The sequence below is a fragment of the Polypterus senegalus genome, chromosome 15 (assembly GCF_016835505.1).
Source record: "Polypterus senegalus isolate Bchr_013 chromosome 15, ASM1683550v1, whole genome shotgun sequence".
Classification (NCBI taxonomy): domain Eukaryota; kingdom Metazoa; phylum Chordata; class Cladistia; order Polypteriformes; family Polypteridae; genus Polypterus; species Polypterus senegalus.
Genome location: NC_053168.1, coordinates 84,478,342 through 84,497,184, shown reverse-complemented (window position 1 = coordinate 84,497,184; position 18,843 = coordinate 84,478,342). Strand labels below are relative to the sequence as shown.

Sequence of the window (18,843 nt, the reverse complement as noted above, 5' to 3'; positions counted from 1 at the left end):
GCCACCTATGCAAAATCTCCAGGTGTTGCTGCTGGTGGCTGACATGACTTGAATGGTTTGGTGGTACTGCGACCTTGACTAGCTCCATTGCCAATGCCATGACCATGACCACATCCAGCACTCTAGCCTTCATTTTTACTTTTACCTAAAGAAAACAAAATGGGGAATTGAACACTTTTTGGGTGGTAAAACTAAAGGAAAAACAGCTGCAAAACATATATATAAACATAAAAAATAGTCTTTGTAGAGCTGGATTTAGATGCCAGCTCAACTAAATTTCCGTGATGATAAACTGATATATCCACTTGTACTAACCACTTGTTGTTGAATATTGATGGGCAAGCTCTTTTATTATGTTTTAAATGTTTTTATACAATTCTGTAGACATTGATGGATTACACAATGTTTATGGTGGTGTATGTTTCTGGCAATCTTGAATGTGTGCACAAAAAATAATTGTCCAAATGCTTGCAATAGACCCTAATGACATATACCCTTGATACTTAATATATAGTTTATCAGTTTGTTTTTTGACATGCTTAAAGTTTGCTTGATGTTTCTTTAATAGTAGCTCTGTATTCTAATATTGTTTTATTTTCCCTCCTTAGGTTGAAAGACTAGAAGCCAAAGTGATTGAACCTTTAAAAAGTTATGGGACTATCGTGAAGCTCAAGAGGGTAAGCAGGTGTTAACGCTGTAATGGTGAAGTTAAATCTACTAGTGTTCTACAGTAGTGCACATAGGAATGCCCCTTGGCAGTTCATTTGGTTTTTTTCCACATTCTGCCTCACTGTCACCCAACTATTTTGCCCATCCAAGTCACTATAATCTTACTTTGTAGTTGTTATTTTTCAAGGTCCTTGCAGTTCCAAAAACAAGTGCTAGATAGCTTATAACTTCTTAAGAAAACCCTGTATGCAACCTTTCACAGACTTACTGTGAGAAATCTTACTTTTGTTCTTTTTAGTCCAACTTCTTGCTGCATTCAAACGATGCTAACTTTCATATTTTTATGTCTGGTGCAGCTGTGTTGTTCTTCTGTGTGAGTGGACGTTTCTTGCAGGGAGGGCTTCTGTTGACTTTCTCCGTTGTAGGACCCTCATCCTAATCTTAGTTCACCTCTGTTATAGCACATCTTTATTTGAAAACTAACAGTGTTCGATCAGGGGGGAGGATGAACGTAACAGAGAGAATAAAAATGAATAATAAAACACTAACTTATACAAGTATCATAAATTTACACCAGGTGTTACAGACTCTAAGTCAATTTTATATTTTTATTCTATAATAGTAATAATAATAGCTCACTACTCAAAACAGTTAATGCATGAAGGACCTGGTATTGAAACTGCAACCTCTTAACTTGGAGGCAGCAGCTCTTATCTCTGCACCAGCCAAGCAGATGTGTGTGTGTGTATGTTGTAACAGTAGGAGGCGCTATCACTCCCTTGAACCCAGGTACCACGCCAAACACCAGGTAAAAGTCCAATTATTATTGTTTTTGTTATAATAACGTGCACCAAGCACTCTCCACTCCACTATATTCATGAACACAATCAAATTAATAATCAATACACAATCCTCCTCTCCCAGACGCGTTGCCACCCTTCCACCCAGCTCAGCTCACACGTCTGGGGTTTCTCATAGTCTTTTATAGTCCATGACCCAGGAGTACTCCTGAACCCTTGTCCACGTGACTACTTAGCACTTCCGGGTCGGTGTGACTAAACGTACTTCTGGGTTATTGTGCACATCAAAGTCCCTGCAGCGTCCTCTGGTGGGCCCCACGGTATCAAGCAGGGTTGGGAATAGAAACTCAATTGTCCAGGATTCCCTGCTGGTCTTTGGGGCACTTCCATGCTACAGGGAAGGCTCTATCTGGCAGCCTGGGGGTATTGACAGGATGAACAGCCGGCCATCTCCCACAGTGTATATTTTGGTTAAATTCTAGAAAAAAGCACACTTGTTTTGTTATATCTGTGTCTTTTGTGAAAGTGTTTATTTGATATTTGGATTTCAATCTTCACATATTATACACTTCACGTCAGTATTTTGCCAGTTATTAGTAGAACATGAAAAAAATTCTGTTTTAGTTATGTGTTCAATATTTCTTGCCTCACATTTACACAGATCATTGTAGACACAGAACACACATGAAATGCTTGTGTTCCAAATAACAATATATTATGTACCCTATACAATTCAAGGCATGTCACACCCAGATTAACAAACCTGAGCTGGGAGAACTTTATGACTAAAGCTGTGTCGGTGGGGGATGGGAAAGCAGTCTGCCTCCTGCCTGTGCTGATCGATACATTTGCAAAACACAAGATGCTGATGAAGAAGTGAGAAGGAATTTAAGGTAGCCCGGTATTACCAGTTTGTTTCAAAGGCATCAGAGATTCTAGTGTTAAAACAGTGAGTTATATCTGCTGCTACCACCTTGATATAGGTTGACCAAGCTGTAGGGCTGAAGGTTTGTGGACAACTGATCATTATGCCTATATGGTTGTTTTGGACATCCAATTCCAAAACTATGAGCATTTATATGGAGAGCCCCCAGATCTGGCTATGGCAGCCTCCACTATTCTTGAAGAATGTCTATGGAACTGTGTGTCCATTGAGCCAAAAGAGCATTTGCAAGGTCAGGCACTGATGTTAGATGAGAAGATCTGGCTCAGAATTGACATTACAATTTAACCAAAGGATGCTCTGTATAGTTGGGGTTAGTGCACCGTGCACACTTTAGCTGTGCATGTTTGGTGCACACCAAACTCGTCAAGTCATTTGTTTATGACCCTGGCTTTGTGCATTGGGCACTTTTGTGATGGGACAGGAAAGGGTCATTCCCAAACTGTTGCTACTAAATTGTAAGTGCACCATTGTTTAAAATATCTTACAATGCTTTAGCTTTAACAGTCCCCTTCACTGGAACCAAGGGGCCTAGCCCAAACCCTGAAAAACAGCCTAAGACCATTATCCCTCCTGTACAAAACCCTACAGCAGGCACTGCAGATTCTGGGTGGTAGTGTTCTCCTGGCATCCAGCAAACCCAGATTCGTTCATATGACCATCAGATAGTGAAGTGTGATTTATTACTCCAGATAAGACATCTCCACTGCTCTAGCCAATGTTTGAAATTGTATATAATGATAATGAGCTTGTGTCATAGAAACCCATTTCATGTAGCTTCGTACACATCATTCTTGTGCTGATGTTAATTCCAGAGGCAGCTTTGAACTCTTTTGTGACTGGCACAACAGGGGATAGGTGATTTTTATATAATATGTGTTTCAGTACTTGACAGTATGGCTGATAATATGGCTCAAAATTCAGATCACAATATTTTTGGACCAAAAGCCAATGTACGATAATACAACAATATTTTTTCCTATCCAATTTTTCTCACAAAGAAGTCACACAGTTAAATTGTTCTTATATTTAATTATCTGGATCTAATTGCACTATAATAACTTTATATCATATACTTTATAATAGCACAGACATAAACAAAATATACACATTATCGCAAGAAATTCATATAAACATTAACGCAAGAAAGCCAGTTTTCTGACTGTACTTGGGTAGTGTCGGAGTAGGTGCTTTAACTACTTTAGCAGTTTTGCCATAAAAAATTAGAAGGAGCATATTGAAACATTTTTATTTTTAAGCTATATTTTGCACACAAATAAACCATGGCAAGAAAAAGCATTTAAGTGAATCCACAAATTTTGTTTAAGAAATGCAAGTCTATCAACTGCTTCTGGGTTTAAAGATGCCTTGTGACAGTTCACTCTGTTGCCCCCCCATGTTAAATGCACTTTCTAATGGTGAACAAGTAGCCTGTATGCAGAGATATTTCTTTGCAAGGTGGATGAGAGGTGCAAAGATTGGCTCATGTTCCTTCTGCCGTGCATGTGGGTGTATTTCACTGTCAGTCTCGGCTGCTTGCAGGTAAGTTAGATAATGTGAATGAAGATGTTGGCCTCTTGAAGAAGCTCTTTTTTGGCTGCCAGTGGTATTGCTTCAGCTGCTTCTGAAGGTCCCACAGCTAAGCCAGACTGGGTGCTAGTCTCATAATGTTGAAATTCTACCAGTTCAGATGCAACTTTGTGTTTGATATAGTCATACTTTCCCTCAGGAATGTAAGATCTTTTAAACTGTGGATCCATAAAAGAAGCAATGTGCAGTAGTTGCTGGGTGGCAGAGTCATCACACGTCCCCTCAATAATCAATAATTTTGGTCTTATTTGACATAATAAGATCTGTGTCCACTTAGTGGTGAGCCAAGATGCTGGTTTGTAAAAGGTGTAACACAGCCTAAATACAAACACAAAATGCAGTTTTAAATGATGGTTTTATTATTTAGGGAGAAATAAAATCAAACCTACATGGCCCTGTGTGAAAAAGTAATTGCCCCCTTGTTCAAAATTCACCTAACTGTGGTGTATCACACCTGAGTTCAATTTCCGTCGCCACCCCCAGGCCTGATTACTGCCACACCTGTTTCAATCAAGAAATCACTTCAATAGGAGCTGCCTGACACAGAGAAGTAGACCAAAAGCACCTCAAAAGCTAGACATTATGCCAAGATCCTAAGAAATTCAGGAACAAATGAGAACAGAAGTAATTGAGATCTATCAGTCTGGTAAAGGTTATAAAGCCATTTCTAAAGCTTTGGGACTCCAGCGAACCACAGTGAGAACCATTATCCACAAATGGCAAAAACATGGAACAGTGGTGAACCTTCCCAGGAGTGGCGGCCGACCAAAATTACCCCAAGAGCGATGAGACGATTCATCCAAGAGGTCACAAAGACCCCAGGACAACATCTAAAGAACTGCAGGCCTCACTTGCCTCAATTAAGGTCAGTGTTCACGACTCCACCATAAGAAAGAAACTGGGCAAAAACGGCCTGCATGGCAGATTTCCAAGACGCAAACCACTGTTAAGCAAAAGAACATTAGGGATCGTCTCAATTTTGCTAAGAAACATCTCAATAATTGCCAAGACTTTTGGGAAAATACCTTGTGGACTGATGAGACAAAAGTTGAACTTTTTGAAGGCAAATGTCCGTTACATCTGGCGTAAAAGGAACACAGCATTTCAGAAAAGAACATCATACCAACAGTAAAATATGGTGGTGGTAGTGTGATGGTCTGGGGTTGTTTTGCTGCTTCAGGACCTGGAAGGCTTGCTGTGATAGATGGAACCATGAATTCTACTGTCTACCAAAAATCCTGAAGGAGAATGTCCGCCATCTGTTCGTCAACTCAAGCTGAAGCGATCTTGGGTGCTGCAACAGGACAATGACCCAAAACACACCAGCAATTTGAGACTGTGATAAAAGGCTGAGCTGACAGCACATCTGTAAATTCCAGGAAGGGTCAGAGAACTTTGCCAGTTGACTCCAGAACATCAATATCCTGCTAGGTGAGGACATATTGTCTGTTTTTTTTGTCAGATGAGAGAACTTGGGTGATGGCCCGTTGTTGCTTCAACACTCTCTGGATCATTTCCGCCCTTAATCCTCATCTTGTGTGGATTCTGTTATGAGCTGATGGTAAGGCAGATTGAGCACTTTCTATGCTGCTGTCAAGTCCCTACTCTTTTTCCAGCTGAAGGAAAAACTTGCAACAATTCACTTGCATACACAAATGGCCCATTCAATGCTTGGAGATCTCATATTTCTCTCTAAAACCCAAAAACAAATTACAGTTCTGTTCATTATTTACATTATTATTTCATTTAAAATACTACTCATGCAGGCAGCATGGTGGCGCAGTGGGTAGCACTGCTGTCTCGCAGTTAGGAGACCCAGGTTCACTTCCCAGGTCCTCCCTGCGTAGAGTTTGCATGTTCTCCCCGTGGGTTTCCTCCGGGTGCTCCAGTTTCCTCCCACAGTCCAAACACATGCAGGTTAGGTGCATTGGCGATTCTAAATTGTCCCTAGTGTGTGCTTGATGCATGGGTGTGCGTGTGTGCCCTGCGGTGGGCTTGCTTCCTGCCTTGTGCCCTGTGTTGGCTGGGATTGGCTCAAGCATACCCTCTCTGACCCTGTAGTTAGAATGTAGTGGGTTGGATGATGGATGGATATTTCTCATACACGCACACACACTCACACACTCAATGTGCACACAAACCCCTTACCAAATGCTAGATGCAGTCAGTGACCAAAGTACTGTAGTCTCTTCCATTTTTTAAATCAACGGTTTTAATCATTAGCAGCGCTGTCTGTGGTAGTGGAAACTTGTCGCACATCATCTAAGGTTTAAGCACATCTCTGAGCCCCAGCGCAATAATTTCTCAAGAATAGTCATCTGGCACATAGCCTGTCTGAAGACAGACACTCTCTTGATGTCCCAGTTATCAATAAAATGGACCAGTAGCTTCATGTACGATTGCATGATAGTCCACAGATTGGATGTGGTGGAAAAGTGGCTTACGTTCTGAAGCTGATTTAAAATTTCCTCCTTCACCTCATCATATAGTTTGGGTGGTATACCACATTCGTGCCTAAGATGTTATCATTCCTACAGTAGGTGCTTCCACTTCACAATAATAGCACTTATAGTTGACTGGGGCAGATATACCAGAGCAGAAATTTCATGCAATGACTCCTGGCAAAGGTGACATAGTTTAACTGAAGTCTTCACTATGACTCGTTCTACTGCTAGTGTTTGTTAATGGAGACTGCATAGCCGTGTGATTTTTATGTACCTGTTAGCAATGGGTATGGCTGAAATACCCAATTACAATAGTTTGGAGGTGCGTCCACATACTTTTGGCCATAATAGTATATTTGCCCCAGTTTAGATATACAGAGATCTTCTGAAATAATTTTTATATGTTCCGTGTTTTAGTTGTGACTCATTTCCCACAAAATCTTTAAATATGAAGTAGTTTTCATGCAGACAACAAGTAGCCCAACACCTACAGCTAAGAATGGAAATTTTGAGGTTTTGATTTTTCAAATTACAGCATGCACTCCCTTTTTTGTTGTAATTGCTTGTTTAACAAGTATAATTTGTTGTCTGCACTGAAGTAATGATATATTTTTATGATCTGATTAGCCGTGTAGGGCTGTCTTACAGGTCTGTGGAGTTTTATGTGCAAACTGTATTAATATGTGAATGATGAGTGAAAGATCTAGGTGTGCATTTAATATCACTATTATAAAAGAGAATGTAAAGTTAAGTGTTTTTTAATGTTTGGACCCTCATTGTTTCTAAACTCCCATATTTGCATGACATTAATGTGGCTGAGTTCAAAATGCTTTGTTAAAACAGAAGCACTAGAAACACAGTACTAGCTCAGTGTCACAGAGTTTATAAATAGCCTACCTCATCAGTAAACACAAAGTAGCAAACTCTAAATTTGTGGTACTAGTCAAGTTTTAGAAGTAAATAGAGTTTCCATCGGTACCACAACTGAAATATTTTGGAAGTTGTGAAATCACAAAGGAAACATATTGACTAATATGGAAGGAGCTGAGATACATTAATGGACACCATGATTGTACCAATTAAAGTGCCACCATTGAGACAGACGTGGAGAGAGCAAACCAATTGAACAACTTCTTTAATAGGTTTGATCACAGTAACCCACTCTCACCTCGGAGTACTGCATCCTCCAACCATCCTTCTGCTGATACCAGCATAGGTGAGACATCCCCACCCACAATTACAGCAGCCCAGGTGAGCAGAGAGCTGAAAAGACTTTGTGCCAGCAAAGCAGCGGGTCCAGATGGTGTATCGCCACGATTGCTGAAGGCCTGTGCGTTGGAACTGGGGAGTCCTCTACAGCGCATCTTCAACCTGAGCCTGGAACAGGGGAGAGTCCCAAGGCTTTGGAAAACATCTTGTATCACTCCTGTCCCAAAGGTATCACGTCCTAGTGAGCTGAATGACTTCCGGCCTGTTGCTCTGACGTCACATCTGATGAAGACCATGGAGCGGCTGCTGCTTCACCACCTGAGGCCACAGGTCCGCCATGCCCTCGACCCTCTGCAGTTCGCATACCAGGAGAAGGTGGGAGCGGAGGATGCCATCATCTATATGCTTCATCGATCCCTCTCCCACTTGGACAGAGGCAGTGGTGCTGTAATAATTATGTTTTTGGACTTCTCTAGCGCCTTCAACACCATCCAACCTCTGCTCCTTAGGGATAAGCTGACTGAGATGGGAGTAGATTCACACCTTGTGGCATGGATTGTGGACTATCTTACAGACAGACCTCAATATGTGCGTCTTGGGAACTGCAGGTCTGACATTGTGTGCAGCAATACAGGGCGCCGAGGGACTGTACTTTCTCCGGTCCTGTTCAATCTATATACATCAGACTTCCAATATGACTCGAGTCCTGCCACGTGCAAAAGTTCGCTGATGACACTGCTATTGTGGGCTGCATCAGGAGTGGGCAGGAGGAGGAGTACAGAAAGTTAATCAAAGACTTTGTTAAATGGTGCGACTCAAACCACTTACACCTTAACAACAGCAAAACCAAGGAGCTGGTGGTGGATTTTAGGAGGCCTAGGCCCCTCATGGACCCTGTGATCATCAGAGGTGACTGTGTGCAGACCTTTAAATATCTGGGAGTGCAGCTGGACGACAAATTGGACTGGACTGCCAATACTGATGCTCTATGTAAGAAAGGTCAAAGCAGACTATACTTTCGGAGAAGGTTGGCATCCTTCAACATCTGCAGTAAGATGCTGCAGATGTTCTACCAGACGGTTGTGGCGAGTGCCCTCTTCTACGCGGTGGTGTGCTGGGGTGGCAGCATAAAGATGAAAGACGCCTCACGCCTGGACAAACTTGTTAAGCAGGCAGGCTCCATTATAGGATTAAAGTTGGACAGTTTAACATCTGTGGCAGAGCGACGGGCACTAAGCAAACTCCTGTTAATCATGAATAATCCACTGCATCCACTTAACAGTGTCATCTCCAGGCAGAGGAGTAGCTTCAGTGACAGACTTTTGTCACTGTCCTGCTCCATTGACAGACTGAGGAGATCGTTCCACCCCCACACTATGCGACTCTTCAATTCCACCCGGTGGAGTAAATGCGAACATTAATTTTATTTTAATTTTTTTTCATTTTTATTACTATTTAATTTAATATTGTTTCTTTGTATCAGTATACTGCTGCTGGATTATGTGAATTTCCCCTTGGGATTAATAAAGTATCTGTCTGTCTGTCTGTCTGTCTGTCTATCTATCTATCTATCTATCTATCTATCAAATTCTAAATGATTCCACAAACATTTGAGTAATGTTAAATGTCTGATAACTTACATGGCATACCTTTACAATAAAAAAACTGATTTTTTTTTTTTTTTTAAAGAGTTCTGAAATAGTAGAAGGACATCCAATTGATTTGCAAAAAATTAGTGATAGATTAGAAAAACAAAACTGGCACTTGTATTTAGAATCAGAAATTTTTCATTAATGACTTTTTATTAAGTATTATTGATCATCTAAAATGTATTAAATTTACATTTGCAGCAATATATTTCACAAAAGCAAATATTAGAAACCAGACAAAGTGACTTGCTGACAAACCAAATTTAAAAGGTTTTAGTGAAATGGATGCAGTCTGAATCATCTCCGCATTTACCCATTCATGTGGCATTGAGTTTATGTTTGGTTTGAAATTTTGTTAGTATTGAAATACATTTGTGTGGGATTTATTCCCACCTTGAGGCTAATGATGAATGGTGAGCTTGGGTTAGAAAATGACTTAATAATATGTATTTTTTTAATAAAATCAGATGTCAATGAATAAATTAAATGCAAGAACATGCAAGGATAAGTCCAACAGTCTAAGACAATCGTATATTATTTCTAAATTCCATGCTTAAATCCTACTAAGTTCATGAAATCCTAACTTTTTGTTAGGATTCCCACCTTAAAATCCAATCTGTCAGACTCTGTAATTCTCTTAAATTACATTATCATGAATGAAACATTTCAGTGCACAAATGAATAGCTCGGACATTGTGATTTTGACAGTTTAGAGGAGATTATTCTTGTTTGCTTAGTTGATAGTTAAATAAATGTACACTCAATTTTTATCACCTTTCTTATGCATGTTATCAGACAATCTATCACACCTCTCAAACTTGAGGATGTTGAATTTTTCATGCTGAATAACCACAGTAATATTCAGTATTCATCATGGGTCTCAAGCAGTATTTTTTCAAGCACATTTGCCTGTTGTAGGCTGGATCTAGAGGACTGGCATAAAGCTGGTAATCTCAGACAAAGTCACAAAGAGGTGTCAAAAGGATTGTGTCCTTAAAATCAGTTGAAGGGCTGCTTTTGGGGATGCTAAACCTCTAGTACCTTGATTTTATGTGGTGTAATCTCCCTGTATTCATCCCTCCTGTGTGATTTTTCTTATTAATAAAAACACTAGTTATATTTATTTTTGGCAGAAAAGTGAACATACAGTATTCTTACTGATTTCCACTGCTGGTATGTGGAAGGTTCTTTAAGGATTCATATAATTCTTAAACACAAGGTTTGTGAAATTGGTAATAAAATTACACTTTTAAAAACTACAAATTTTGACTAATAATATTATAGGCTTTACAAATCATTGAGTTGCTGAAGTTAAGAGTTAGTTAGGTGTTGGTAATACAAAAGGAATTTTTCATGCAACAGCTTTACAAATACATTAGTGATCACAGTTTATTTGTTTACATTTTTTAACATATTTGCTTTGGTTTTATCACTAATTTGAACTTTGATTCTGGATTTTAATCAATCTGCAAGTTTCATTAATTAAACAGTTTTTTTAATTTTTTTTTATTGATTTTAAGTGGTTCTTACTGTGATTTCATAGGAAATATACAAACTGGACTACTGTCCATAATTTATAACATCTTTCATACTGTATATACTGCATATACTTTAATTGTTCATTTCCACTGGGGAGTCCCCTAAATCAATTTCTTCAAAGCCATCCATATAGGCCTGGACATCAACAATAGTATCTTCGTCTTTTTCAGTATGAGGGTTAGTGTTGAGAGATGAGACAGGATTAATGAAAAAAGATATTGGAGGCGTCTGAGAAAAACCTAATCCCAATGGCCCTGAAGAAAAATGCAGATTTGTAATGTACACATCTGTCAATTTTTCAATGTCAATAATTGCAAGTTTTTCTTGGTAGTAGTCTTTTTTCTCTTGGGGATAAATAATATTCTTCTTTTCACATAAAACCTTCTCTTGACTTTCAGATGGGTGCTGTAATTTGGAGCTTTTTCTCCTTGTGGAATTTGCACAGGTCACAAAGCGTATCCAAAAATAGAGAAAAAGTATTGATGTGTAAAAGAGAAGGCCTAAGAGACACAGAACCCAGAAAGAGTACATTTTAGATAACAGATATAAATGATTTTGCAATCAAGTAGTATTTTTATACACTGTATACATTATTGTAAACTTGCAGTAAATATTTGTTCTCTTGATTCTGATATGAATACTTGAATTGTAGTGTTGTAAAAGAAATAAGCTGCAAACTAGTACTTTATACATCCTTGTACTAATACTTCCATTGTCTCATAATGCTTGTACAATATATCAAGCTAGTTCTATCTTTCTAAAGAAAAAAAGGTGAATATTTAACTTAGTAATATAATACATGTCATTTATAGGGCCAATTTAAACAATCATTTTACTTTTAGCAATTAGTAAGCCAATTAATTAGCAGACTTAAAAACAAACTTACAAACTGCTATGTAAGTGAACATCATGGCACAGTAGTGTTTTTCATTCATTAATGAGGAATTGCTGCTTTCACTGTCTTGGAGGGCACAAAATATGCTCCAAATTCAGGGTTGTATTTGAACATTTCTGCACTTTATTGCCTCTTTTGCACTTGTCAACGATTACTAAAGGGGAGCCCTGGTAACACAAGAATAAATGAAAGTTTTAATTACAAGTATCCTAAAGAATTTCGTATAAAGATATCATACTAAGGGAAATTTCAAATAAGTATAGCATTACCTGTTTATTGTCCGTGTATATTAACACGATGTTTAGTTTTTTGTCCTTCTTTTCTCCTGAATGATTGTTGACATCTGAAAGTTTTAGCTGTTTTATTTTAAAAGAACACTAGTCTGTCACAGTATCCTTGATGCTCCACGATTTTGGATTCAAAAATCAAAAGGTTTACTTTAAAGGAATACAAAAATATTTAAAAATAATTGACTTGAAATGTTTTTGGAAATCATTTTAGTTTACTCTATGGGTGATATCATTTTTCTAGTAAATTGATAGAAGATTATTCATTGTAAATAGAAAATTCTGATTATGAATGTATGAGTAAAATATAGTAGCAAGAAAGAAGCTTTGTATCCATGTAGTAGACCATTCCAACTTTTAAAATAATTTTAATTAAGTATATCTTTGACCTATTTATGTTAATTTTTGAAAGTTTATGGGTGTCATTTTATTTATTTTTTTTTAACTGAAACGTTAATTAATGATACTTACATCAAGGTACAACTTAAATTAAATACATTTATAGGGCTTGTATATTAACTTAAAATTAATTTATAAGCAGGGAAAGGTATTGTAGTCACCTATCAATTCCATAATTACAGATGTGCAACCAAGATAGCTACAAACTAGTGATTTTTTCATTTAATAGTACAGTTGACCGATCCTTGGCAAAGTTGCTGTTCTTTTGAACAGTGGTGTTTAATTTTAGAACCTACTGAAAATGTGTAGGAGAGAGAGACACTCACTTATATTAACGTTTGTGTCAGTTTAATTCTACTATTTCCCTTCCCTCCTTGCTCATTTGTACCACATAATTCTTCATCTTCACTTAAATGAATATACCCATAATGCCAAAGAGCCTTATTTGCATACATTAGCTAATGAACAATTGTTGGCAATTTCCTTATTTGTCTTGGATGATTCTTTGCAGAATTCTAACTGAACTATAAGAGTAAAAACTGTGGATTACAAGTACATTATCATAAATTTGTAAAATATTTAGCTTGGAGTTAATATTATAAATGCCTTGAATTTTAGACAAAATGACAAAATCTATGTTAGTGTATTCAACAGCATTTTCTATAATAGGCTTTTACAAAACACATGAAACATGAAAAACGGAGATTCAAAACATTTTTACATGATTGTTAACATTTTTACATTCACTACATAGTGCTTATTTACAAGTTTCATTCTGCACAATTTAAGATTGCATTAGCATATTTTAGTAAATGTAATATACAGTATAATAATTTATTATAGGAAAATATGTACTACACGAGGAGAACATTTTCTTATACATTTCCCCTATGTAGTAAGAAGAAAAAATAGATTACTCTGGAAAATTCAATTTATAAGTCCATCTACCTTAATAATTTCTGAACCCCATTTAGTACAGTTCAGCATTGCAGACACCTGACTCTTTTTGTTTAATACAACTTTTGTTTTCAGCTGTCTGTAGTCAAGGCGCTTCATTTTATTGTAGTGTAAATGCACCTGGAGCTGGAAGGTCCAGCTTTTGATGTAGCAGTATTGTGGTTTTATGTACAAAATGAAGACCAAAATAAAACAATAGAAGCAACCCAGTGAAACGGTTATTTAAAAGCTCAAGTAATGGAATGGATACAACAAAATATCCAAGTCACTTAACAATCCTTGGAGTACTGTTAAATTAATCATTAAGAAATTAATAGAGTTTGGCACAAATGTAAGGTAATTATGCCTGTAGTTGATCTGAGTGATTGTACATTTTCATACAAACAGTAGCTCAAAGTGCTTTACATAATAAAGAATAGAAAAATAAAAGACACAATAAGAAAACAAAATAAATCAACATTAATTAACATCGAATAAGTGTAGGGTTCAATGGCCAGGGGGGGACAGAAAAAACAAAAAAAAACTCCAGACGGCTGGAGAAAAAATTTAATTTTTTTATGAACTATTTTCAGCTAGAATTTGCTAGAATACATACAGAAGACTCCGAAGTTGCAAGAAGGTCCTATGGTCTGATGACACCAAAGTTGAGCTTTTTTACCATCATATTAAACTGTTTATCAGATGGTTATATAGTGGTTTGAGTTGAAAGCTGGAAGCATGTAGTAACCCAGGCAGTGAGTTTTCTTTATAAGTGAGCATTAGACAAAATTGTTAGCAACAGTAGTAATAATAGCTAAAAAAAAAAAAAAAGGTAAAACTGTTCTTTTTTTTCATTTATTAATGAATTTTTATTTAAAAGATATAAACTGTTAGGTTAACCCTTCCAAATTAAAAGTTATATATATTATAAAAAAAAAAAAAAACTTGTGATGAGACAAGACTTTTTACCTGGAACAAGAAGTGATCTTTTGAAGAGAGACAGAGATACTTTCACTTCCCGCGAGACGGACAGGTCACGTCATACTCGCAACCTTCAGAAGCAAGGCCCATGATACACATGCAGAGCAAGTTAGAGATAATGGAAGTAGGAAAATTCGAAAGTCTTCAAAAATGAGAGTAAAGATCGCATTAATGCAGACAATCTGAAAATATGACTCTGGGAAATAACAGAACAGTGAAAAGAGATCAAATATTCAGGTGCTGTATAGGCTTTTAAACGTTTGAAGCTCTGCACGAAATGCAGATCACACGGCACGCAGCAGCAGTAAGCCAACAGCGTCTCGAGCAAAGAGGAGGTGAGATATTCCAAATATATATACCTATGTCTGTCATTTTTTTGTCAGTGTGTCTTTGACATCATGGACCATAAGGTGCATACTAATTCAGCATGAGCAGGAACACTCAATAAAACTGAATAAAAAAATTCAAGTGACAGTGTGATATGAAGAAGGATATGATGAAGATTCAGCAGCATTTGTGTGTCAGCTTTTATCCCTCCAGATCAGAGAATTTCCAGTTCCATTGTCTCAAAACACCACACACATCTACAGTTATTCCCAGTTTCAGATAAAAAGTAACCACGTCAGATCTGGGACAGGTTAGGTTGTTGTATCGTGATCGTGACTGAGAGAATAAAAGTGAAAAAAAAAAAAACGCTTGCTTACTTTTACAAGTACTATAAATTTGCACTGGCTTTTACAGACACAAATGAATGTTTTTATTGTATAACCAGTAACGGCCTACTGCACAATAACGTGCAGTGAATACACTTGACTTGAGCATTCCTAGTTTTCATCCTATTTCTCTGTCTCTGTTTAGCATTTGGTTTGCTCAGAGGATGATGCGCTTGATGCTTCCTGAGCAGCTCTTCTTTTCTCCTCCCTAGCGGCCCGCTGCTTCTCTTTTTTCATCAGCATCTTTTCACGTTAAAACTGATTAAGTTAGTTTTTGTGTTGCAATTACTTAGTACGTTTTCTTTAATTTTTCACTTAAGTCTTCAATCTGCCTCAAGAATGATTAGTGAAGGTGGTAAGGAATGAGAACGGCACCCATACGCATGCACAACACGGCCGCCCCTGCTGAGCGCTTCCGAGAGTTGATTCTACAATAAAATAAAAATAAAAAGAATAATAAAAATCATCACCCCGAAAGCAGATAGTAGATGTCACATAGTATATGCTTACCAAATTTCAAGTCAATGGGTAAAACGGTTTGCAAGCTACAGGTGATTTAAAATCCTGGACAGACTAATGAACAGCCACGGTAGCGTATTATATAGGAAGATTTTAACAATAAGTGCAGCTCACTACTCAAAACGGTAAATTTGCTGGGGAGCCGGTTTTGAACTCACAGCCTCCGGATTATAAGTCAGCGGATCTTACCACTACACCACGAAAGCTGTCGTATTGTACTTGCATGTTTTGTGAAAGTGATTATTTGATATTTGGCCATCAGCCTTCACATAGTATTCAGTTCATGTCTACATTTTGTTATTTATTACTAAAATATGAAAAACGTTTCTGTTTTAACGATGTGTTTACATAATTTGATGTCTGTTTTGCGTCTACAACAATCTATTTCCCCTTACACTTCTGGGTAGCTCACTCCCAGATAATCAATCAAGGCAGGAACTGGGAGAACTTCTTGCCCATTCTGAGGCGGTGGGAGGGATGGGATAGCAGGCTGCTTGCTGTTTGGGCTTATCGGCACATTTAGAAGACAAAAGACACTGACAGAGAGGTATGAAGGGATTGAAGGTGGGCCGGATTTACGAGTTTTTTCATTGGCTCTGGTAATTCTAGTGTTAAGCTATCTACTTTCTGTACTGGTGTTCCTTATATTCCATTTATATTAGTTTTATGCCCAAACTATTGTGTAAGAGGTTTGTGGAGGTGGGAACAGAACCAGTTTTTGGTAGGGACTTTGGATATTTATTAACAACAGTGCCGCTCCACTTTTTGATACATATCTTTTATTCCTCTTAATTAACCTGAGTTAGTGCCCAACTTTAAGATGTGGGTTACTGTAATTTATTTAAAAACAAGTTAAATATTAAATGAATGTATATTTTTGGTTTTATTTATAAATTTATGTAAAAGTAAAATGCATTCACACTAAAAAAATAAAGTCGAGGGGAGTTTTACTTTATACATGAAATTTAAATTATTGAAACTTAAAATGTTTGCTGGTATTACATAGCTGTTTTTAGTTATAACAACATAAATCCTTTAGATAACACATTAACACAATTAATTGACATAGCCACCAGATAATTTTATTTAAAACATGCACAGTCAGTCTCTGGGACTGTTGATAATTATTCACCTATTTTAAGTTAATGTTACTGAAAATTAACACCTTTTTATACTTAAAAAATGATGTTCCCATTAGCACAATACATGGTTGCGTTTTGGATGATGATTATAGCTCAGCGTTTAATACAGTCATCACTGGCATACTAATCGATAAGCTGTATAACCTGAACTTTCCCCATCCTTCTGCACTTTGATAATGGATTTCCTCACTGGTTACCCACAAACTGTTACAATTGGGCCCACAGCTCCTCTACCCTCACACTTAGCACTGACTTCCCTCAGGGCTGTGTACTGAGCCCACTTCTCTATGCCCTGTACACCTTTGCCTGTATATCTAATTACTCCAGCAACACTATAATCAAGTTCGCTGATGACTCCACCGTGATAGGTCTCATAACTGGGATGAGGTGCAGACTCTGTCAGTGTGGTGTTCCAGGAACAATCTCTCTCTCAACACCCACAAAACTAAAGAGATGGTCATTGACTTCAGGAGGCACATAGCAGAGCCATACCCTCTATATATCAATGGGGACGTATTAGAGAGGGTCATATCCTTTAAGTTTCCAGAAACCTACATTTCTGAGGACCTTCAGTGAACAGCAGACACTCTGGCGGTGGTCAAAAAGTCCCAGCAGCGACTGCTTTTCCTGAGAATACTCCAGAAAGTGGAAATGAAGGAGAAACTGCTGTTGACCGTCTACTGCTCAACCATCAAGAGTGTTTTAGCATGTTGTATTTAAACATGGTACGCTGTCTGTACAGCTGCAAACATGAAAGCTCAGAAGAGAAAATCATTGGCTGCTCTCTGCCCTCCCTGGAAGATATCTCCACTGCCTAATGTCTCTGCAAAGCCAGAAAAATCATTAAAGACCCTTTCCGTCCTGACCACTCACTACTCACACTACTGCCCTCTGGCAGGTGGTACAGGAGCATTAAAAGTAAAACAAAAAGATTTGCAGATAGTTTTTATCCTTGGGCCATCAGAATTTTAAATTTTAAAAGCTCATAGAACTGTTACTTTTTGTTCTCTCCAGTACATATAACGATTACTTTAGTGAATAATAATTTCCTGTCCCTTATTTATTCATATATTGTATTTGTTTGTCATAAGATGTGTGCTTTTTATATTATTTGTTCATCATTGTTTGATGTACTTGCACAGTTTACAGGTGTAGCTTTTACAATTTCATTGTACTGATACAATGACAATAAATGCTTCCTTCCTTTAACTTGCAGAGAAAAGCCAAGCAAAATGACACCTTTTATTGGCTAACTAAAAGATTACAATATGCAAGCTTTCGAGGCAACTCGGGTCCCTTCTTCAGGCAAGATGTAATACAGAAAGTGGAGTTCCCTGTGTTTATATACAAACACTAGAACAAGAAACAACATTGGTAAATCCTTAAATGAAAAATCTTAAATGTAAAAAATTAATAGACTCCTTCAGGCTAAGATTAATTTAACAAGAGAGAGAAGAACAATGTATGGTCAAGATCTATGGATAAGATAACTGTCCAGCAAAGTCCTTTGAAGTTTGTCATGAGTTTTTCAAAACAACATGGGTCTGTAGACAGGTTATCTGTGTCAGTCTGAGAGATGCAAACAATCCACAATATCTCGCCATAAAACTCTTCTCTTTATTCAAGCCATGTTGTAATGTATTAAATTTTAACATGAGTTTAACTTCCATTCTTTTCTCTCTTGCTGTGTTTTGAAGTTGCCCATAAGCACTGTAACTTTAAAGTCCCTCTCATAGTGTCCATGACTGTTGAAGTGGGCCGCTACAGGAACATCTGTGTTGCCATGTTTAATGTGGAACCTGTGTAAATTCATTCTCTGGCGGAGTGTTTGTCCAGTTTCTCCCACATAGAGTACAGTACAGTGTCAGGACATTTCATGCAGAGAATTAGGTAGACCACATTAGATGATCTGCAGAAAAATGATCCCTTTATGTGATGTTCAAGTCGGCAGTGTGGTATAACTATACGGTCTGTATTGTAAATGTGGGCACACGTTTTCAGTAAACGTGAAAAAAAATTTATGTACATGACTGTCCTTTATTTGTCTAAATTGAGCCATTTTGCATAAAGAACCAATCACTGTTATTGCATTGTATTCCATGGCATTCACCAATGCCTTTAAACAGTA

At 37.6% G+C, this 18,843-nt stretch overlaps 1 protein-coding gene across 1 annotated transcript in view; it reads left to right on the top strand.

The window, feature by feature from the left end:
* Positions 1–18,843, top strand: part of cibar1 (CBY1 interacting BAR domain containing 1) — an 86,676-nt gene that overhangs the window by 18,823 nt on the left and 49,010 nt on the right. Inside the window, exon 3 of the mRNA XM_039736963.1 lies at positions 609–677. Coding sequence (XP_039592897.1) covers positions 609–677 — 69 coding nt within the window. The remainder of the gene's footprint in view (positions 1–608; positions 678–18,843) is intronic.